At 49.1% G+C, this 22,750-nt stretch overlaps 2 protein-coding genes across 2 annotated transcripts in view; one reads left to right on the top strand and one right to left on the bottom strand.

Annotated features, from left to right (window-relative positions):
• Positions 1-8,045, top strand: part of PYGB (glycogen phosphorylase B) — a 59,183-nt gene extending 51,138 nt beyond the window's left edge. The window contains exon 20 of the mRNA XM_037493648.2: positions 1,404-8,045. Coding sequence (XP_037349545.1) covers positions 1,404-1,556 — 153 coding nt within the window. The 3' untranslated portion in view covers positions 1,557-8,045. The remainder of the gene's footprint in view (positions 1-1,403) is intronic.
• ABHD12 (abhydrolase domain containing 12, lysophospholipase) overlaps positions 3,783-22,750 on the bottom strand; it is an 83,332-nt gene continuing 64,364 nt past the window's right edge. The window contains exons 3-13 of the mRNA XM_037493637.2: positions 20,729-20,834; positions 18,345-18,464; positions 15,259-15,289; positions 13,706-13,751; positions 11,869-11,998; positions 10,334-10,371; positions 9,704-9,783; positions 8,793-8,875; positions 6,795-6,873; positions 5,647-5,774; positions 3,783-4,475 (exon numbers count right to left, since the gene is read on the bottom strand). Of these exons, the coding sequence (XP_037349534.1) occupies positions 4,436-4,475; positions 5,647-5,774; positions 6,795-6,873; positions 8,793-8,875; positions 9,704-9,783; positions 10,334-10,371; positions 11,869-11,998; positions 13,706-13,751; positions 15,259-15,289; positions 18,345-18,464; positions 20,729-20,834 (881 nt within the window). The 3' untranslated portion in view covers positions 3,783-4,435. The remainder of the gene's footprint in view (positions 4,476-5,646; positions 5,775-6,794; positions 6,874-8,792; positions 8,876-9,703; positions 9,784-10,333; positions 10,372-11,868; positions 11,999-13,705; positions 13,752-15,258; positions 15,290-18,344; positions 18,465-20,728; positions 20,835-22,750) is intronic.

The raw sequence follows: 22,750 nt of genomic DNA, 5'->3' as shown, positions 1-22,750 counted from the left end.
AGTTAGGGAACAGTGGGTGCATCTGTGTCATACCATCTTGAGCCATTCCCAGGAGATCATAGTTCAGCTGATGTGACCCAGAGCAGGGTGGCTGGGACTCCAGGCTCTCCTGCCATCCTGTGTTTCTTATCATTATCCACCGGGCACTCAGCTGTCCATCTGCTCTCCCCTACCCAGCCTGGTACCCTGTGGCCCCCTTGGATGCTGCTATCCACACTGGCACAAGGTGGGGTCTCCCCTACAGCCACTGAGCTGCCCCAGCAAGGTGCAAGGGAGCAGGAGAGGTGCCCGCCTGAGGCTCTGTGCTGTGGCCCCGAGGTGGAGACGGGCTGCTCCAGCTTGCAGTCTGACTGCCCTGTGACCCTGGGGTGTGTGTGGTCTGCACAGGACGTAGGTGTTGCTGACCTGTATGGGTGTGACCAGGCCTCAGGTGGGTGTGGAGTGCAAGGGTGCAAGACCCAGATGAGGGACAGGCCTGGCAAGCAGTGAAGATCTTTGTGTGCACAGAAAGCACATGTTTGAAATGAGAATGTGAACAATTTCTTGGAAAAGGCAAAGACTTCAACATCAGGTAGAGCAAGGACTCAGACGTGTCAGGAGAGGAGTCTCTAAGGCAGCATGTTAGGGCAGCTCTCCCTCCCATCCATGGTGCAGGCATGAGCGCTTGCCCCCGGGGTTCCATGTGGAGTATGTGCCCGTCTGTACCAGGCAGCCCAGGGGCACTGGTGTCCCTACCTTGGTGTAGCCCACAGGGAGTGGACCCAGGTCCCAAACTTGGAAGGTGGAAGAGAATGTTCCTTGGTACTTGATTCCTTCCTTTTCTGGGATTTTCCAGGTGTCCCATCCACCGAGGATGGCAGTAGAGGTGATGGTGGTGGGCAAAGTTGTTGGATTAAGTGATTTATTTCCCTAAACTAGGGTAGTCCTCTGATTATGGCCAGCCTCATCACCTGCCTTGGGGGACACTCCTGGAAAGAACTGGAAAATCAGGATACTCTGAGAGGAGCCGTCATCACCCTTAATTTGGGCTAGCTTCAGAAGAGTGTACCTTTGGGGATGACCTCCTGGTGCTGTTTACAGTCTGGGTGCAGCTGCCAGGCCCTGCAGGAAGCTCTGGTGGAAGGAGGCTGCTCAGCCATTTCCCCTGGGCACTGGATCCACCTGGTGGCATCTGTCTTTACCATGTGGTACGCCCTAGTAGGATTTTGAGGCCAGAGCTTTTCCTGGGCTCTCTGCCCTTATAGTCATTTGGTACTTTTTCTGGTCAAGGGGTCCCCCTTTTCAGTGAGCTATTAATTGTAACTCCCTCTTCTTCCATCGGGTTTCCCTGGAGTCTCAGAATCATCTGGGAAAGCCCTAAAATTCTGGAAGCTCAGGCTCTCTGTGCATCTCCTCCTCTGCAGAACCCCACCCAGTGGACCAAGAAGGTCATCAGAAACATTGCCTGCTCAGGCAAGTTCTCCAGTGACCGGACCATCACGGAGTACGCTCGGGACATCTGGGGTGTGGAGCCCTCTGACCTGCAGATCCCACCGCCCAACCTCCCCAAGGATTAGGTGTCCTAGTGTTGGGACCAGCAGGCTTTGGTTTCCTTGTCAACTCTGCACCCCATGCCAATTTTAAGCACTGTGCGCACAACCAGTGGTTCCTGCTATTTTTTTAGGGCTATGTTCCTGGGAGGGCATGGCAGTCATGGTGGTGGCTTTGTGTATGCCTTGTCAGTCCTGGCGGGTGCATTTCTATCTCACACGTATAGACACACACACACACACACACACACACACACACACACACACACCCAGGGTGCATTTCTATCTCACGTGTAGACACACACACACACCCCTGCCTTCCTTCCCACCAGTGTAACAACATGGTCTGGAAAAAGGACCCAGTGGGTCCATAAGTGAGCCCCCTTTCCACTCTGCCTCGACAGTGCACTGGTGCCAGGAAGGGCACAGTCAGCCCTTCTCAGGTGCCCACAGGAAACCAGTGAGCAGATTGGGTCCTTTACCAGGTGTTGTAGGAGACATCAGGGAAGATCCCTTCTAGAAGCCATCTGCCTTGCCTGCTGGGTCTTTGCAGCATGGGGACCCTGCGTCATCCCCAGCTTCTATTTACTCTCAGAACCAGACTGCGGAGGATTTGATCACATGCACACTTCAGAGCCACTGGGGTCTGTAGGCGAGGGACATGTTCTGGGGCAGTGGTGGTGCCCTGGCACCCTGCACTGCCCTGTGCCTTATGCCACGTGACCATCACTGTCACCACTTACTGTTACTGCCTCCTGTGAGAACTGATTAAACCTTCCTGCCTGTGCATGGTTGACTTGGCCTCTGCTCCACTCTTTACTGAGGGCAATTCAGATCCTGGGGTGCCTCAGTACCTTTGTAAGGCTGCGCTAAATAATAGCCCTTTGTTCTGGGAGTGAGGAAAGTTCTCTCATCCCAACTGCTTTTGGAACTTGAAGCCATAGGCTTCCGAACTCTTCTAAAGAATTGTCAAAGCAGCCATTTGGCAAACTCTCGGGAATTTCTGGTGTGACCTGGTGGCTCCTTTTTGCACCTGCCTCCTGCCACCATCTGTGGGTGGGTGGTAAGTCGTCCTGGTAAGTGGAATATCCTGGGAACCAAAACATTCCCTCCTGAGTTGTACCTCTGCTGTTTTAATTAAAAACTCAGGAAGGACATGAGCTCAGGACTTAGAACGTTAAAACTGCATGAACTGTGGTTTACAGCTGTGCCCACATTTCCAGTTGGCTTTTCAAGGGCTGGTCCTGACCACAGATTTGTTTTGTAACCTTCAAAGTGTCATTTAAGCTTAGCCACTTGGACCAAGGTAAAGAGCTAAAATGCCACCAGGTGTTGGTACTAGATCAAATTAACTGACATTGACACCCTGCAGAGGTGACCCAGCGCCCCCTTTTAGTGTTTCCTATCTTCAGTCTGCCTTGTCACACACGCACAACAGCTTGTATTTTAACTTTATATCCTCAGTGCCAAAAGGCTCTGAGGCAGCTCATAGATACAAAAGTTTAAAAACACAAGAAAGAAGACATGAGTGTAGGTAGGACGGCAGATCTGAGACTGCAGTCCCTGTCCCATCTACCTTGGTGCTGGGCTCGACTGGGGAAAGTTCCACAGCCTGAGGGGCCTACGGAGGCCCGTGTCAGGAGACCAGAAGTGCTTACTCCTCCAACCTGCGAAACCTTTGTCCCAGCGCCACAAGGGGACTGTAGCTCTTGGGGGGACAGCCCCATGCACGCTTGGGTTCTGAGAGCTTACTTAGCCAGGTCGGAAGACTCTGCCCTTCCCCTAGTGAGGGGGAGGTGAGATAAAAGCAGGATTGTTAGCACCTACTAATGTCAGGTGGGAGCAACAGAACTGCAGGCCAATTTGACAGAAAGTCAAACACGAGCCACCACCAGTAAGTGAGGCAGCGCTCACAGGCAGGACCTGCACTCCAGCGGCCTAAGTATTTTCATGAGAAGTCAGGCTTGTCTCAGATCAATGGGTGAAAACCAACGGCCTATCCACTGACAAAGCAACAGCCTTATGCTCAGCGTGAGGTTAGAAGGGTCACCTATGTAGGCCTGTATTTCAGGAAAATGCTGGCTGCCTTATGTGGAGAAGCAGTGCCCACTGTAAACATGCCTCCACCCAAGGCCAGACCCCTCCCTACAGGGACCTGCATGTCTGGGCAGGAGGAGGAAAGACCCCATGCTCCTTGGCCTGGTAGAGCCGCCCTCCCCTCACATGGCTGGGCTGGGAGGCACAGCTGTAGAGTGACTGAGTAAACAACACAGACCACCACCAGGATTTTATTCTTAAATAAATGCTCAGTCTAAGGCCAGGTTAGGCAGATGGGTGAGATGCAGAGGAAGTGCAGACTCTGGGCGTCTCCCTGCTGTGAGCAAGCAGGGCTGTGCAGGGAGGCAGGATGGCCAGGAAGGGTAAGCAGGTGCTTCAGGTGGGAGGAGGACGATCAAACCACTAGAGTCCATTCTGTGGGTGTCAGGAAGAGACAGAAAGAAACCAGATCTTCCCACATTCTCACAGGTTGTGCCAGAAAGCTCACGTTGTCCTGAGACCCAAGGCCTCCTGCTCTGGGCGCTCCATGCTCAGTTCAGGAAGTACAGGATTGACCAGCTCGTGGCCAGCCTGATCTGTTACTAAGTCTTCCCAACAAGAGCTCAGGTTGAATGGCAGCAAAAGGGAGAGAGGGCCATACGTCCGACACCCAAGTTTTCCACAAAGATCCATGCTCCCAGGCACTGTGGTGCCACAGGTCTGCTGGGGCCTCCTCCATCTGCCCTGACTGGTATCCAGGCCACTCTCCAGGGGCATTGCAGTGGCCCCCTCCAGGCTCCGGGGTGCTGGGCTGGCCAGAGATGAGGGATGAAGGGCAGAGGTCTTCATGCTCTTTCAGGCAGCAAGACTCAGTGCTGGCGCTCAGGTTCCGACTTCCCCAGGAATTCCCTAGACCAGGACAGGACACATGTGAGCTGAATCCCTTGAGCATGAACTAAAAGGAGTCCTCAAAGGAGCCTGCAGGAAACCCACTGTGAGTTCCCCAGCAGGACATTAATGGCACCAATGGAAATTCGTAGGAATAAAGACAAGTTCGAGTTACCTACTACACTTTGTTCTAAACTTAGGCGCTACACTCATCTAAATTTCCTGTAATATATTCCTTTTATAATAGAGAAAAGTTATAAACCCTGAGTGAACCCATACTCTTTCAGTTCACTGTGCCCTCTCAGCAACCCACATCCATGTGGCAGGTACTGCAAACTGCAAAATGAAATGCAGCTTTGCCTCCCGCCTTTCAGGGCCAGCTAGGGGAGAGCTGAGGTTTAAACTAGAAATACTCATGAAAGACGCCACACTGAGGGCCACTCTGAGCAACCCCTGTGGGGTCAGCTGCCCCAGGAAGGCGAACTCTCCCCATCCCAACCTTAGCATCCAGCAGAAGGGGACAGTCAGGAAGTAGTGGATGGTGCCAGTGCCCTTGAGAAGAGGCAGGGAGAACAGGCAGTGCATGCCTGAGTCATGGGACTTGTCCTGGCACAAGAGCCTAGATCCTAAGGCAAAGCCAGCCCGGTCCATTTTAATCATTGCACCATGCCACTACTCTCATGTGGGCGCTGCAGTAGGGCCGTGGCCCTCTAGGCTACTCCATGCCTGGTCCAGGATTCCACTCAACACAGTGTGGCCAGTACAACCTCCTTCAAGAATGGCTGGGGACCAAAAAGCTTTTGAGAAGCTAGCCCAGGTCAGAGTTCCCCGTGTGCCATGTGCACAGCAACCTGATGGATGTGTGGAGGGGACCAAAGCATGACCAGAGCAGCAGGCCACATGCGGCTCCTGTGTGCATGCTCTTGGACTGGGCACACCCCTGTGTGGGCTTCTGTGTGCACCTGCATAGCCTGTGCCACAGGGATATCACCACCCTGTCTGATCATGTAGACAGTCCAGGAGGGAGAGACAATAAACCCTCTCAAGCCCTCGATGGAAATGAAACACTCCTGAGTTACTATGGCTCTTGGCCCCACTGAGACCCCCAAGAGCATTAGTGACTATGACTGCTGTATGTCTGGCCTGAACCGTCCCTGCCCAGGATGTCATCTGTGATAAGAAAAAGCCTCACCTCAGTATCCGTGGAAGCTCAGGGCTCTTGTAGATGTACTTGTGCCTGTAGCCAAGGTCTGAGTGAAAGGGGATAAACTGAACTTTGAAGTCTCGAAAGCTTCGAGATGGTGCAGCAATATTGTAGAGCTAAGGAGAGGGAGAGATGGGGTCAGTACCCAGACACTGTGAAGGCTCAAGGCCTGTGGGTTACCTGTCTTTCCCCTCCACAAAGACTGCTCAGTGGCCTCTTGAAGAGCAGCCCAGCACCATACACCACAACCCCCAACACACACAAATCCACACGCGGTGCCACTGCCCTACAACCTACGACAGCCAGGAGCAAAAGATGCTGGATGGAGCAAGGCCCAGACTCAGGCTCTGCCTGCCATTCAAGTCCCTCTCTGTGTTCTCAGGCCTGTCTCCATCTGGGAGCCCCCTGAAGTGGGATGTAAGACTGGGCAGCTGGGACTGGTGTGTGCCTCAAACAGGGCCAGGAGGAGTTCCGAGGTCAAGGACAGTCAAAATGCTGACTCATTATCATTCTGCTTCGGGCTACCCAACCCTGGGGAGGGTGGGGAGTGGGGGTGCTAGGTGCTTGGGCCTGCTGAGGCCTGTTCTGAGACTGAAGCAAAATGCCTCAGGGTTGACCCCTCTAGGTTGACCTTGTCCCTGGCCTTTTACTATCCCACTCTCACCTACCTCTGGGCAACAAAAGCAGAGCAAGTGTGGAAGCCCCAGGACAACACAATATTCCTGACATCAATCCAGTCTCAAGCACAAGAGAAAAGATGGGAGGTTTCTGTGTCACTCCTAACTACAGGAACGTCTGTGTTGGGGCTGGGGAGACCCTCGTAACCTCCAGTCAGTAACTGGGAGGCCTCCCAACTGAGTCTCCTCTATCTAGCTTCCATCAGACAGGACCCCTGAATGGGGACCTGGGAGCCATTTGCTTATTTGTCATGTTTCCTCTTGTAGAAAGCAACAGCTCTTCCCGAACCCACCTGAGTCCCTGTTCCCTCCCCCCAACACACACAACTCCAAACACACCATCTCTGCCCTTCTCTTCCTCACAAGGGACACCTGCTAGCAGCAGAACACACCTCATATCTGTCTGTAGCCTGCCTGGCCTGAATCTGGGTCTGCTCCCAGCCTGTCCCATACACCCACCTTTCTGCCGAGCTGAAAGGGCACAACAGGGTCGTCCTCAGCGTGCAGGATGAGCAGGGAGCAGGAGATGTGCTTCACACTGTGGAGGGAGAGGGGACTAGACTAAGGCCCAGGAGAGGGCTGGGTTTCCTGCCCCCCTGGCTCTGCCCATGGCAGGGACCTGCTGTAGGGAGTCCTTCACCCTGTTGCTTATTAACAGCTAGTTTTTGACCAGAGAACTGAAAGTTCATTTCTTAGATGTTTCTATCAACACCTATTCTGGATGAATAGGTGTCAACCAAATCTAAAGATCAATTCATTCACCAAATCTGGCCCCTGCATAGTTTCTAGAAATTGTAATTTTTTTTCCAGTAGACTTGTTCTTTAAAAGTTACAAAATGATACTTAGAAACTGAACAATTCAAATGGGCCAAGAAACTTAACTGCAAATGACTGAAAAATCTATTAGTAAAACAGCCAATAGCCTCTAATTTACCTTTAGTGTTAATGACATTTAAAGTCACTCCAGCTCTGAATGTTTACAAGTAAGTTAACATTTCAGTAGCTTCACTAGATCCAAATTCCTTCAGCAAACCATGTAACAAAGGAGAGGCTATGGACTGGCCACCGTACTGAGGTCTCACACGGAGCTGGAGAACACAGCATCCACCCATCCTAGCAACTCTATACTGATCTTGGGTTCCAAAAGGGCTGCATGGGGGGAAGCCTGGTACATGATAGAGCATTCCTGCCCCACAGATGCCCAGCTTGTCCACAGCCTGCTTCTGCTAGTGGTGCACAAGAACATACTCACTCTACTTTCGGGGAACAGCATTTCTGTATGCAAGTCATACCTTCGCACATTAGAATACCCATTTTTTCAGAATTTCCACCATAGTTAAGTGTGTCTTGGGCCTTCCTGGTGGCCTAGGGGTTGAGTCTCAGCGCTGTCACTGCTATGGCCTGAGTTTGATCCCCAGCCCAGGAAATAACCCACATGGTGCAGCAGACCTCTCCTGTCTCGCCCACTGCTCCGCTCTGCAGTGTATTACGTTACTCTGCCTGTTCTGCTCCCCGCTCTGTCTCTGGTGAATCCTCTCACCCCTGAACCTCTGGCCTACACCCTCGTTCTTCTATGCAAAAATAAATAAAATTTAAAAAAAACATAATTAGCGTGTCCTTAGCTTTACATTTTCTGGAAGAGGCCCAGCTCACATGCTATCACCTTAGCAAGTACTTGGCAACAGACCTGCCCACCCAGACAAGGGCTCCTGACTTCCAGTGGGTAAGGCACTTCCCCAACTCTCAGTTGTGGGGACAAGGCCAAAAGCAGCTCCAGGGGGCCCAGTATTCACTGTTGGCTTGTTTATAAAAGGAATTCAGTTTACTCAGCTAATTCTGCTTCTAGTATTATTTATAAACAAGCAGGTTTTTGCTTACAGTGCTTAAATTTTAATTCCATTTTTAATTTCAAAATAAAACATAATCTTGAGAGAGAAAAATACTTTTTCATATTGTTTCAAAGTGTAGCTATTAAAATGTTAACTAAATATTTAAATAAGGATTTTTTCTTTTTTTAATAAAAATATCACAAAGGCATTAATAGAATGTGAACACTGTTCAAAGAGTCCTATATTGAACTTTTGGAAATATTTTTAAAATACACTTTACAATATCCTTACACAACCAACAAATCAAATGTCTATGAGAGAGCCACATTTTTACTAATAGTCCCTATTATTGTTTTAATACCTGTCCAGGAGTTCTGGTTTTGACAGGCTATTTTCAAATGAAAACACCTTTACAGATAGAAAGAAACATGTCGTCTTTCCAACTCTTTTCTGTCAGAAAAGGCTTTGACCTTCCTTTTGTACAGATCTGGTAGTGAGAGAAAAACCCTAAATATTCCGACCCCTCTCCCGGCACCCCCATTTGGTTAATGAGACTGAGGCAGCTTATCCTGGGGGTCCTCAGGGATTTCCTAAATTGAAAAATCAGGTACTCTACCACAGTACTCACTTTTCATCATTTGCAAATTTAATTCCACTGCTTGTAATGGGGTCCAGGAAGAACCAGTCAAACCCAGGGAAGTACCTATATATCTGAAGGTGACATGGGAACAAGGTGTCAGTTAAAACCCCTTAAGAAAGGTCAAGGCCCAAGGTTCAGACAGACACTACCCAGTACCCAGGGGTGGTCCCTGCTTCCCAGCAGGCTAAGCTGTGGCCCCACAAGAGCTATGTGGGATGCCCCAATATCGAACCACAGACTCCAGCTTGAGAAGCCCTCAGACTGGCCATGGCAAGGACTGCCCACAAAGGGGGCTCCCACACCTCAGAGCAGCAGTTAGGATAGGCTCGAGAGCAGACTTCCCACAGACACCAGGGCCAGTCAGGGTGCAGGGGCAGGAGGAGGACAAGGAATAGAGGAGGCCTTTCTGGGTCAAGCCTATAAAAGAAGGAACCAAGGCCTCCATCCCAGCCAGTGAGGGAGCAACTCACTCTGGAGTCCCCACTGGACTTTCCCTTGGGATCACCCTGAGACATGTTGGGGAGAGTCTGGCTGCCACGCACCAAACATGTGGACAGAGGGGGCTGGGGAAGCAGCCAAGGCAGCAGTCCTTGGCCTAAGCTTAGCCCCAAGGGGCAAAGATGCCAAGCAGATAACCATGCCACAGGGCAAGGCCTCCATGGGTCCTGCTGCCCTCTGATGACCCAGCTGTGAACCAACTTGCTATCTGGCTGGAGGATACGAACCTCTGCAGCAGCTTTATAGTTAGGTCAGTGCCCCGAACCAAAGTAAGGATTACTTTTTAATAAAACCTGTATTCATTAGATTATTTAAATACTTTAATTATTTTTAATGTTATACTTATTTACTTACAATTTTTATATTCTTACAGTAATTGTTTTAATAAGATCTGTACTTGCCACTGAGAATGGATGACTCTTAGCTTCTTCACGGATATTAGTGAATGGTGATTCTAATATAAGGGCATCTGGAGGTGTCTCTAGAGAATAAAAAACAAAGAACAAAGATAACTGTGAGACAGGCAAGAAGCCATGAGAAAATACATACTCTTTGACCCCATACTCTAAGATCCATGGGAAGGGGCAGCCCCCTCACCACCCCAAATAGGACAGTGGACCTAGAATGCCCACCAGCTGGCCCTGTCCCTCAGGCCCTTTCACAAGGTTGGCCACACACACACACGGGGGGGAGCGGGAACTCTTGGGTGGCCTTTGGGTTACTCCTGAGAACAACATCTGCTGAAGCTGCTCATCTGGCCCTGAAGACGCTCCACTGACAGCTGGACTCCAAGGGGATGAAGGTTTGGGTCAGGTGAGATTCTGCCCAGGCTCCGGCCTCAGTGCCCAGCTTGAGGGGCTCTGAGAGGAAATCAGTGCTGTCACCTTGCTTTTTATCCATCAGCACCTGCTTGATTAGAACTCAAAGCAGGGCTGGAACACTGGGCACCCACACACCCTGCCACACACCCTGCCACACACCTATAGGACCCAGGCCACACACCAATGCTCACAAGCCCACACGAGCCCTACCTCTCTCACAGAGGCGCCGCACCAGATTTGTTGCTACTCTGGGAAGACAGAAAAAAACAATTCAGTTGAATTATGACAGAAGTTGTTTTATTTTTTTTTAACTTTTTAATTTTATTATATTGTTGTTCATTTTTGTACAATATTTGATTTCTCCCCTCAGGTGTAGTCCCCATAAATCTACCACCACATCATCCATGAACCATCACCATAGTCCCTTGTGTTCTCCCTCATTTCAACCCCTCTTCCCTCCCCTCCCCTGCTGTATGCCTCAGATCTGTAGTTTGCCTGCACATTCTTTTTTTGATACTTTGTTCAGTTTCCCTAAATTCCTCCTATAAGTGAAACTATCCAATATTTTTCTTTATCCTTCTGACTTATTTCATAGAGCATAATCACTGACAGAAGTTGTTTTGGATGAAACTGTTCTAACATTGGAACATGCCCAAGAAGTCATGGAATCTGTGAATGATATATGGGGTTTGGGGGAGTGGTGTAGAAGAAACAAAATGTCCCAGAACTATGGCGGGGAGGCTACCATCAGCTAACCCCTCTGACATGGATGGCGATGACAGTCACCATCCATGCGTCTGTCCTGCTACCTCACCTGGGTCAGCCTCCTTTTGGCTATATAGCACCATCAGCTGACAGGATGCTGTGGTCTGCATGCATAGTTCCACGCCACAGCCAGCATTCGAAGTCTGTAGGCCAGGGGCCCTTGATTTCCTAGGTGAGCAGGTCCCATGCAGAAAGCCACAGCAGGATGGCCTGGACCCCCCCACCCCACCTCTGAGGATATACAGCTCACTCTCCCCATAGGGGAGACCCTACCTCAGACACCCCGCAGCCTGCAGGGCCAGACTAAGTGCAGCATTTTGTCTCAGGTGAGGAGCAAGAATCACAAAAGGGGCCACAGCCACTGTGCCCAAAGGAAGGCAAGAGAAAAAGGGATGGATGCTGAAGTTCCTGGGGCTCTGGGCACTGACAACAACAGCTTCCTTTAGAAACACCCTGAACCTGACATCAGCAAGAGCAATTAAAGTTGCCACCATAGACCATCAAAGTGCTTCCTGTCTTGGAAAATGTAGGAGGCACCTATGTGCCTCCTCACGTTGTCTGGTAAGCCAGGTGTAAGCTGAGTGATTAAGTTGTTTACAAACATCCCTAATTTATGTTATCAAAGCCTCGATTTGATGGCTAGCACAAATCCCAAAGCCTGGGACCCAAGCCCCATTCCATTCTGCTCTGAAGACATCTCCGCAGGGTGCAATCTCAGGCTGCGGTGAGTTGCCTGTCCTCCCCGCAGAGGGAGTGGCCCGCTATGATTGCCAATGTGTCTTGAGCACTTCTTGGGTTATAGGATTCAAGTAGCTCAAACCTTTCGTGGTTTCTTGTAGCACTTCATCCCCTGCCGCAACAGGATTTCTGGGACTAATAGATCCACAGACCACTCAGGCATCCTCAAGGGAGCCCAGGTTGGAAAGTTGCCTCACAAAGACCTGCTCACACAATGGCCACCTCACGCTGGAAATTCTTACCCAGTGCCGAGGGAATGGCCCCAAATATATACAGGATTGTCTCCACTTCTTGCTTTGATCCAATCAAAAACATGGAGTGCATCATATGTCATGCCCCGCTCTGATGGTGTTCCTATTGAGTCGCCCCAACCTGGGAGAGAGAAGCAGGAAGAAGTCAAATGCAGCTCACAGAACTTCTTGAGGGGGCCAGACCCTCTCCTCTTTCTCAATAGGCATGAAGATCCAGCTCAGCCTGGGGTAATGAAAGTCTCTGCCATCACCATCCTCAGTTTCCTGCACAAGGTATCCTGAATAGCTGACTCCTACTTCTCCCACCAATTCTTCAGTTATATCTCATGAGCCTGAACAGCTGTCCATGAACCCCTGTCCAAGTCCAAAGATCAGCTGTGCAGACAGGGGTAGTCACACATTCAGACCTCTGAGAACAGTGACAAGACATCAAACTCCCTAACACTTAGGACTTGCTGGAAGCCAGCCTGGGATGAGGAACTGACAGGCCAGCCCAGTGGAACTCCAGTCTGTCAGGAAGGAGCGGAGCACCCATGGCAGTAAATCCTGCTGCCATGGGGTACCCTGAGCCCATGTCTAATTCCATGGCCCAGCTGTGGCCCAGCATTAGACAGGCATGGGAGCCAGGAGGCTCTGGGGAAAAGAAGTAGGCAGAGATTTCAGGCTCAACACAACTCTGACCCAAAAAGGGAAGTGGCTCCTAAAGAGGAAATCCAACAATTTGTCTTCCCAAACTATGTCTCCCCCAAGAGTCTTTCTCTAAAAAGGTCAAGTGCAATTGTCATTTCTAGCAGCTCAGCAGTGAGTCATCATCAAATGATCTGAAGCACCACAGGTTCAGGAGCAGGTACTGCTGCATAGGCAAACCTCACAGAGCTAGTAGCAGGCCACTCCTGGGCACTCCAGATGCCACTCCAGGGAAGGGACTGCATGAGAGATAACACCAAAGCGGCTCAGGGTCCCAGTGGGAGGCAGGGACTCAGGGACAGGAAGAGATAGAGACTGGAACACAGCCACAGAGGGGCAGGGAGATAAATGGAGTTTGTCTCTTACGAGTCTTAGAAGTACAGAGACTCAGTAAGAACTGAAAAGAGGAAATGTTCTAGGGGATTTTATTTCTTGTTAGAAGCACAGGGTGATAAACACAGATGACGGCCACTCCTTCTCACTATGCTGAGGTCTCTAGAGTGTAGCAGACACAGAAAACCTTCTTTATCATGGAAAAAAGTATGAACTACCTACCTTCCAGATTCTCAGTACAGTTTTCTCTACTCAGAACTTTCATTCTGACAGAACATTCTTCCTTCCTGTGGTAGGAAGATTAATAACCTTCAAAGACATCTGTGTCCTACTCCCTAGACCGTGTGAATATACTGCTACATGGCAAGAAAAAATTAGGTTGCAGAAGGAACAGAGGTTGCTGATAAGTTAACCTAGAGTTGGTAGACTATCCTGGTTTCTTAGCCTGGGCGCGAAGTTATCACAAAGGCCATTATAAGTGAAGGTGAAAGACAAGGTCAGAATTAGAGTGATGCTGACTCAAAGGGCCTAGAACTGAGGAAAGAGGGAGGCCTCTGGAAGCTGCAAAAAGGCAAGGAACCAATTCTCCTATAGAGGCTCTTAAAGGAGTCACTCCTGTCAATACTTGGATTTGGTGGCTAAAGAGTTTGGCTTCTAATCTCCAGAAATACAAGATATTAAACTTGTGTTGCTTTAAGACATTAAGTTTGTGCTAATTTGCTACAGCAGCAAGAGGAAGCTAACACAATGCCCATACCCTCATCTTCAGAGCAAGTGCATGGAGAAGCACATTCAAAAGAACACTCACCTCTATAGTCAAAGGTGACCACATGGTAACCAAGGGCGCTCAGCACCTGTAAAGTAAAAGATACACATCTAGGCAACAAGTCCATGCATTTCAGACTCAGGGCAACTTGCCTCTGACTAAACCCATCCTGCTTCCTGTTATGGTGCCCCGCATGGGAAGTTAATTAAGACTGTCAAACATGCTGTCCCATCTCCAGCTGGATCTTATATAACCCAAATGTCAACTGCTGCTATAAGACACTGATACCCCTCATCCTCAGGAATGTGGAAAGGAGGCCTCCCAGGTGTGAAACATACTGCTGTACCCCAGAGTACTCAATCACATTTGTGGGGCTCAAAGACATTCTCCTGGAGCTTCCAGAAGCTCTGATCATTACCCAGAGACTCAGGAGGAAGGATTCCACAGTGTGGAGACAGCATCTGGGGACCTTTACTGCAAAAGTATTCCTCAAACTCTAAACTTTTGTTGAATTTCTTTTTTTTGATCCCTCTAGATTAAGTAATCTCTCATTAGATCACTATTCATACCCTCTACCTAAGACCTTACTGTCTAGAGCCATATTGGAGCTGGTGGTCACCAACCAAAGTTAACGCCCCAGAGGTATGCTGCCTTCTCTTTGGGAGAAGTTCCCAGTGCTTGCTGCCAGCCTCCAGCTCCTGCAGAGCCACATCTGTTCCAGGTGCAGGCTATTTCTATAAACAGAAGTCTTAAAGGGGGACTGACAGCTTTCAGGGCCCCCCCCCTTCTCTGACCTGATCCAACTCACTCAAGGGACAAACCCTCCAATGGCCCAGAATAGTCCACCCAATATATGGTGGACAGAATAGCCCCATGCTGAGCAGATGTTTCAATATATCTGTTGTGTCCACTGTGCCCTGAGAGCAAATGCAGACATGTTTCTGAGGGGAGGGTGATGGAGAGAGGCAAGGTAGGCCTTGGGACACTGGTGTCAACTGCACATTTCAGGCTCTGAGACCCAAACACTCTGATGAAGACGTCAACCACACAAAGGGAAGGTCTGCGTGTCTGCCGGCAGCCTGTCTTTTCCCAGGGAGACCCAATGATGCTTCCACAAAGCTAGTCCAGAGAGGTAAGAAACTGTTGTGCTGGCAAAACTCCGGAGCCACAACTCAACAGAGAAGTATACAGTAGCTCCCTGATTACTGATTCCAAATGAGTAATACAACATTTAAGAATAATTTCAAAGATCTTTTATGTAATTTGTCAATCTCTGGCATATCATCCACAAATTCATTCATTCTGATTATGTAAACTTCCCCTAGGGGAAGTGTTATGGAACCACGATCAAGCCTTCTACAAAAGGCAGTGTTGGAATGAGCAATGATGATTCCCTCCCAAAATCTTTAGGGGACACCCTTCTGTTCAAGACTCCTGGAAAGAACACACAGGCAACATTCTGTCCTATGTCCTCTATGTGGGCCCTGCGGAACCCATCACACAAGTGTGGTCTCTGCTCTGCCTGCCACACACATGCCAGCACCGCTCTGCCCACCACCCACGCACTCTGCTCCCTGGGTGCCGAACTCACTGACCTTGTAAAGCTCCACCCGGTGGTCGCCTCCTCTAGAGCACCAATGAGAAGGAAACAAAAACGACGTTAGTGGGTCCTTTCAACCAGGCAGGTACCAGGGTCATTATGGGAGCGCCTGGGCCCTTAGTGACCTCCAACTAGGGAGGTTCGACCTCACCCTTAGGATAGCTGAAGTGTCCCCAGCTTGCCTCTGGTAGAATGATGCCAAGTGAGGGCCAGTCTTATCATTTTGGGGACATTTCTCGTTATCTTACTTTTATTTTAATTATATATGCACACCTACAGTACAAATACCAGAAAACATGAAGGATGAACAGCAAGCCCTACCCACTGCTGCCTCAATCTGGCCCCTCCCTCAGCTTCCCAGGGTCCAGGGACCACCTGTATAGACATAAGGAAGGACCTTCTTTACCTGTGCAAACCTCCACACCTATGGGGAGCTGCCACAGGCACTCCCTGCCTCTCATGTTTCACTCAATAAATGACATCAACATTCAGTACATTCAGTACACTCAGTACACTCTTCTGCGGCAGGTCTCTGTCCTTATCCCAAGGCCAGTCGGTCCCTTCCCAATGTAAATCCTGCTGCCATGAGAAAGCCTGCACAGACGCCCTTTCACATTTGCCTTTTTCGGGGGGGGGGGGAGGGGCTTACTTTTCACCAGGAGTGTGAGAGACAGTGTTTTTCCCAACCCCACACAACAGGCTGGGGTGTTAGTCCTTGCCACTGAGGGGAGAGGCCTGCACACATCTGAACTGTGTCACATGTCTAGACTTCTCTGTCTGAGGACCATCTAGCCCTTCCTCCCACATCAGTCCAGTTGTTGGTCAGCTGTTAGCCCAAACACCAGAGCGGGGCAGACTTCCCCTATTCAGGCTTCTCAGCTGTTCTCCTTTTTGTAATAAGCATTTTGACCATTTTGTCAAATGTGAGTGCACACATGCATGTGTGGGGGAGTGTGGTTGGAAAAGTGATATATTGCAGAAACAAGAACACAAAGGAATGAGTTTCAAGCCCAGAGGGAAATACTATAAAATATTTTCCACTGCTTTAGAAGAATTCTTGGTAGCCCTTCTCCAAATTTTCAAAATTCCCTACCTTGAGCAAAAAGGGAAATTTAGAGCATAACAATATGTGGCAGCAGCCCAGGGATCTGAATCTCGGGAGCAAGGGAAGCCACAACTCTTCTAGACCACAGTCTGGTCAGAGAACTGGGGTGAGGCTGCAGACTGGCCAGAGAGCAGGGGTGAGGCAACAAGCGTGCTGGTTAGGGAGCAGGGGTAGGACTACAGCCTAGTCAGAGAGCAGCGGCAAAGAGCAGTCTGGTCAGAGTGCAGGAGTGGGGCCACAGGGTAGTCAGGGCAGGGGTGAAACTCTAGACTGGTCAGACAGCAGGGATGAAGCTAAAATCTGGTCAGAGAGCAGAGGTGAGGCCATGAGAGATGGTGCATACTGGCAGGTAAAGATAGAAAAGCAGGAGTTTCAGGGGTGACCAGAGAGCTACAAGTCCATTTCTGTGGGAGCAACAAATCTTCCAAAGTGACAATATTCCTTCAAGTCTGAACTTGCAGGCAGATGATGTCTTTTCTACTAAGATTTTCGGCACAGTTTAACTGAACTTTACTCAGAGTAAACAACAAAATTTCTCATGTATAGAAAGATGCTATGAGAGCTATTTGCCGTTACTTGCTCTATGAAAAGCAGAAGAGAAACCTGCTGTAGCTTGTCCCAAATAAAGGCAGCAAGTTACAAGGCATAAGCAAGATTCAGCAGCTGAGCACTCTGTCCTCTTGGCTCAGAACCTCTCCTCGTGGCCAAGCTTCCTGGACTTCCTGTTATGCCCTCCGTGCAGCTCTTCTGCCCAGATACCCACTGAGCCCAATTTCCCCTCCAGAAAGGTCTGTGCATTGTTCTCCTTGCTGGTTATTCCTACAAAATGACAATCCCCCCTCAAAGTCCACTACCATGGCCAAGGTGCCATCCTGACCCCAGCCCCATGGTGATCCTGCCCCATGCCAGCTCCTTGCTGGCTTTCTCAAGAGACTAACAGAAGTTGCAGCAATAGTGACCCTCCAGGGTTTTCTGGCAATGCTTTGTTCAGAAAATGCACCACCTCCCCTCACTCTGTCAGCTCTAACAAAGTGATCATGTAGGGTGAAGGAGCTGTCTTTATACCAAGGATGGTAGCTCCACTCCAGCTCGTCCGAAGGACATGCAATTAGACCCACTCATGAAAAGCATCTGGGAAGGCAGCACTGGCTTACATCTTAGATTCCAGGGCTTACAGCTGGCAGCAGAGAGCTAACTCATTACCCTACCAGACTGTAGTAGATGAGTTTGCCCATGCCTGCTCACTAGAGCCTCCCAGCTGGCCTCCTTCTGCCCTGGGCCATGCATCCTTCCATGTCACCTACCCTTTCTTGGCACTCTCTCGCCCTTGCCAGAAAGTATGTCCCCTCCTCTAACTGGGCATGCCTGCCAGTGCAAGCACCTCTGTGGCAAAGAGCCAATTTGTCTGCAATGCTCAGGCTGGGATGACAGATGCTGCTATGAACAGGAGCGCCTCTCCTTAGGGCATGCTCTGCCCTCAAGTGTCACTAGGACCCCTTCTCTGAGGGACCACCCCTTCCTTCCTGAGAAACCCTGTCCTTTAAATTAACGGGCCCTCAGCCCCTTTGCCCCTTAAATTAAATTGGGTCAGGGAGGACAACCCCCTGCCCTCCAAGTTGGTTATCCGGGTCACTGTGACAGACATTGCCCACTGCCTCCTCCACTCCTCCTCACATGTGAGCTTCAGATCAGGGGGTGCGGACACAGTCTCCTGCATCTGCTTAAGGCTATGGTTCCAAGGACACGAGGTCGTCCCCTTCACCCAGGCTGCTTTGCTCTGAGCTTCCTGTGAGGTTCAGTTAGACCCCCCCTTCCCTACACTCTACCTTGTCCTTTGTCCTCAGGATGCCCCAGGACCCCACCAGGAGCATGTTCCCTCTTGGCAGTGGGTCAGTAAACTCGACTGGACCAAGATACTCCCTCACATCTCAAGTGAGTCTGCAGGGAAGACTCGCCAAGGGCGTTCCCTTCCTCACCTGGTGCCTGCGTTCCCATGCAGGTACAGGATGATAGGGTGGCTGGAAGCCAAGGCATCCTCGTACCACATCTGGTCCTTCCCTTGGGCATTCTTCCACCAGACAGTGGGGACTGTATGCCTAGAAACAGAGCAGGGAGAGCAGCACAATCAGATACAATGACCACAAATGGAAAGATTCTACAACTCAAGTCACACCTGGGCAGACAGCAGATTGGGTGGCCAGGGAGGCAAACAAACTATCTTTGTCACAGAATCACTAACTATGGACAACACCACCCCTCCCCCGCCCCCCCTTTTGCCCCCCTCGTCGCCCCCGTTAGGGACAGGTCTGACAGTGTAAGCAGGAATGTCTCCTGACTTGCAAATGGACCTCTTCTGGGCCACAGAAACTGGGACTGGTAGCAGTGACCAGGGAAGAAGCGACAGATGTTGTTCCCATAGAACTGCAAGCTCTGAGGTAGGATACCATCTGGATAGGTCACCAGATTCACCTGGGCCTAGCACAAAATGAGCATTTAATAAATACTAGCTGAGTAATATCATTTCCCCTTATGTTTTGAAGCTGCACATAGCTCAATTCACAAAGTATTTAAGAGAATACCAGACTGTCATGTCCCAATGCAGCAACACTGACCTTTCTAAGCTGAGCTAGAAGCATAGCTATCCTTAAAGTGCTGTTTCTAATGCCCAGCACGTTCACCAATGGAGCACTCATTTCTGCAGGCAAATGCAGGTTTGTGGAGGGAGCTGACAGGGAAGGCAGCTCATCCACACCTGGCTGGCCACAAGGACTCTTGGTCTATCTGGCCAAATCCTCTGTCAGTCAGATTCTCCAGCTAATCTTAACTCAGGCCAAATCAAATACTGTTAACTGCCAAGGAAGGTCTGATTTAATAAGGCTTATCTGTAAAACTTACCCAAATTTAGTTGAAAGAAATTTAAAAGTATTAAATAACCAGTATCCTATTTCCTAGTTCTTAATGTCAGCAACTTATTTCTAATGTCTCTAACCCATTCCAGAGAATCACACTCTGGGTGGATCAGACCCCTGCAATGACCACTCTCCTACATTATAAGACAAGATGAATTACAATAACCAGCCTACCCCAAACTCAGGGATACTGACAAAAGCCTAGGAAGCTCCAGGGGGATGGACCCTATTCCTGAGTTCCCTTCTCCCCTGTCAGGTGAGAACTTATGCCACAGAGAGGTAGTTAAGAAGGAGGTAATGCCAGTCATGCCCTTGGGCTTCCTTCCTGTGGGTACTAAGGATAAGATACTGCTGGTAAAAGGGGCCTGCTGCCACCCAAGGGTGCCACAACAGCACAAGGTACAGACATGGCAGGCAGCTGGCACCACTAGCACACAGTGTGGCTGTCACTTCCTGGAGACCCTCCATTGTTGCCAAACAATTTTCTTGGGTAACTCCTATGAGAGTTTTCAGCCTAAGTATCAGCAGCACGAATATCCCTCCCTCAGAAGGACTGGAGAAGTCCAGACTAAACTCCACTCCCACCCTCACCAAGTCTTCAAAGAATAGACCCCCATTAGCACCCAGCAGGAGACTCAAGCAATTCCCACCAAATAGCTCTGAGCTTTGAGCAAAACACATCAAGCTCCTGCTGAAGATGGAAAAGCAAAGTGACAGCCACACACACACTGACCAAATTAGAAATTAACAAAAGACTAATCCTAGCATCAATGCCTAAGAACAAAAATCTCCCTTCTCATTTTGTTCTTCATCCAGGCACGTTATTAGAAATGCCTGAACATCCTCACAACTCACTGGGAAGCTACTCACAACACTTCATTTAGAAACTTCTCACGTACGCAGCAGTTTTCTGAGACAGCAAACACTTTATGGCTACTGAAAAGAGAAACCCAACTAGATAGAGGGGCAATGACTCAAAGCTGCTTCTGAGAGAAGAGAAAATACCATAGAAAGTTTCACTCAGATGTTCAGAAACACCCAATTTGCCACCAAAAAAAAAAAAAAAAAAAAAAAATAAGACATATTCCAAAGAGACACAAAGTCATGGAGCTTAAATGCAAAGCTAAAAAGGTAAATAGCAAACACCACTATTCCCAAATGATGCCTGTCAATAAACATCACTTATTTTCTAGCGTTGTTGCTTTCATAGAAATAAGGTTCTCCAGAAAATAATCTGGTTCACAAAGACTTCACTGTCTGAAAACCTTAAAGTTTTGTGCCATCTCACTGTGCTCCACTAGGATCAAATTTAGCTGAGATCTTCCTTTGGAAACAAAGCAGGACAGATAAAAATGAACAAGTGAAATGCCTGAGACACAGACACTGCTGTCAAGGGTAACAGGGGCCCACTAGGCAGAATGTCCTCCTGCTACCACACAGGTGGCACTCACCAGACTCCAATGGTTACGTCTTCCTCTGGCTGGAGGTAGTAGTTACAGGTGTGATTCAAACCTTGATCCTGCGGTTTTTTCAAGTCGATGAAATAGGGAACCCTCACTGAGGGGAACCAAGAGACAGAAATTGGGATTAGTGAGTGTGGATGGTCATACACATCCACATCTACACATATGCTCGCACAAACACACACATGCACACAGCAGAGCCGAGAAGAAACTCTCAAAAAGTGCCAAGTATGTTCCAGTTCATCATTGCTATGAGCCAGGCCTTCTAGGCCCAGGTGAGGTGGGAGAGGCTGTGCTGGCACACTGTGCCCCAACAGAACCTCCAGCAAGGGTAAGGTCCGAGTAGAGACAGCACCTCCTAAAAGGTGTTTAAGGTGTGAAAAGATGCTAGTGAGAGAGAAAGTATCCTTGAGAGGCCTGAGAACTAGTGAGGGTAGCGATCAGGAGGCTAGCCAGGTCAATGGAAGCAGCCAGGTTGCTAGTGGCAGGAACAATGGGAAAGGTGACAGACAGACATGGGTTTTGGAGTTGGAGGGTGCCACAGGACCAAAGGAATGTGGATATGAGCCAGTTAAATGGGATTCTGAAGTTTCTAGTGTTGTCACTTAAGAGCTGAATGTGAGATGTGGGTGCAAGGAATGGATGAATTCACAGAACCCCTCCAGAGTTGAGTGAAGTCAAGTGGAACAATATAACTCAGCCCTAAATTTAACAAGAAATCTGCCAATAGGGCAATTACTGAATAAACTGGTGCACCCACATTTTGAAAAATCCTGAGGCCATTAGAGAGCCAAGAAGATCCATGGACCTGGAGGAATTATAGGTTGTCAACACAGTGAATTACAGGTAGGTGACAAGGCAGGGAACAAGCATAAGATTACCCTGTGTTGTACAATCCCATTTTGTTATTGTAAAAAACAAGTAAAATGACATTCAACATCAACATCACCACCACCACCCATGTGTGGCTCAGAAAGACACACATGTATGTGGGTTTGAACAGCGGGGTGTGGGGGGAGGAGGCGGGGGTTGATGATTAATTTTTCCCATCTATATCACTGTACTCTTAGTGCTTGTGTTGGACACACTTTTATAAAAATATATATTTGCTTAAAAACTAGGAAATGTTTTTAAAATATCCAAAACCTTGAGGTGGAATTTACCCACTTTATAAAATGGCAACTCCTAAAGGGGACACTGACAAAGAACTGATCCCATCTTCTATAAAAGCCACACACCTGTTTCGGGTTTTCTTTGGTGAAGAATGGTTTCATTAAATAACCTCATACATCCACATGGCATGAAATGAAAGCCCAGTGTGTTCATCTCCCACTGCGGTCTTCTTCCTGAGCCACAAGCATCGACCTCCCACCCAGGGGATTGACTCCATTTGTTCCTCCACAAGAGGAACAGCCCCCTCCACACCAGCCCCCAATCCCAAGCATCTAGCTTTCATGTCCTTAAATGTAACCAGGGCTCAGTGAACATATGCTGAAGAAATGAAATACCTGGTGCATGAAGACATGGGATGTACACATCCTCCCCCACCCTCCCCCGCCCAGAAATCGTCTAAGAGGTCAGAACATTCAGGAAGACAAATCCTCCTACCACAGTGGCTGTTCATATCTCCAGCTACTTAAACCAGTTCTTCCCCAAGAAGCCACCTGAAGTTTTAAAACTTTAAGAATCATTTTCTTCAAAAGAAAAGTGGCAATAAAAGGAGGTGGCATCACATTTTCTGCTGTTCCTACCAATTTGGCATTGCACTAACTGCCCTCCTTGCAGAGCCTCTTGGAACTCACACCCCATCCCAAAGGCTGGTGTACTGCCTCTTCAGAGCTCTTGTGAAGTCATAGCTCCTGTGACAGGACTAGGACTTGTACCCAGGCAGCCTGACTCCATAGCCCATACTCTTGACAAATCAGACATGAAGGGAGAAAGGTAAACTGGTTCTAATTCCAACAGACCCTGAATGTCCCTATTACAGAATTATGTCCTCAAAAAAAAAAA

This window comes from Talpa occidentalis, unplaced genomic scaffold (assembly GCF_014898055.3).
Source record: "Talpa occidentalis isolate TD23 unplaced genomic scaffold, MPIMG_talOcc4v2.1 talOcc4.10, whole genome shotgun sequence".
Taxonomy (NCBI): Eukaryota; Metazoa; Chordata; class Mammalia; order Eulipotyphla; family Talpidae; genus Talpa; species Talpa occidentalis.
Note: the sequence above shows the minus strand (reverse complement) of the source record. Positions and strands in the feature narration are given on the sequence as shown.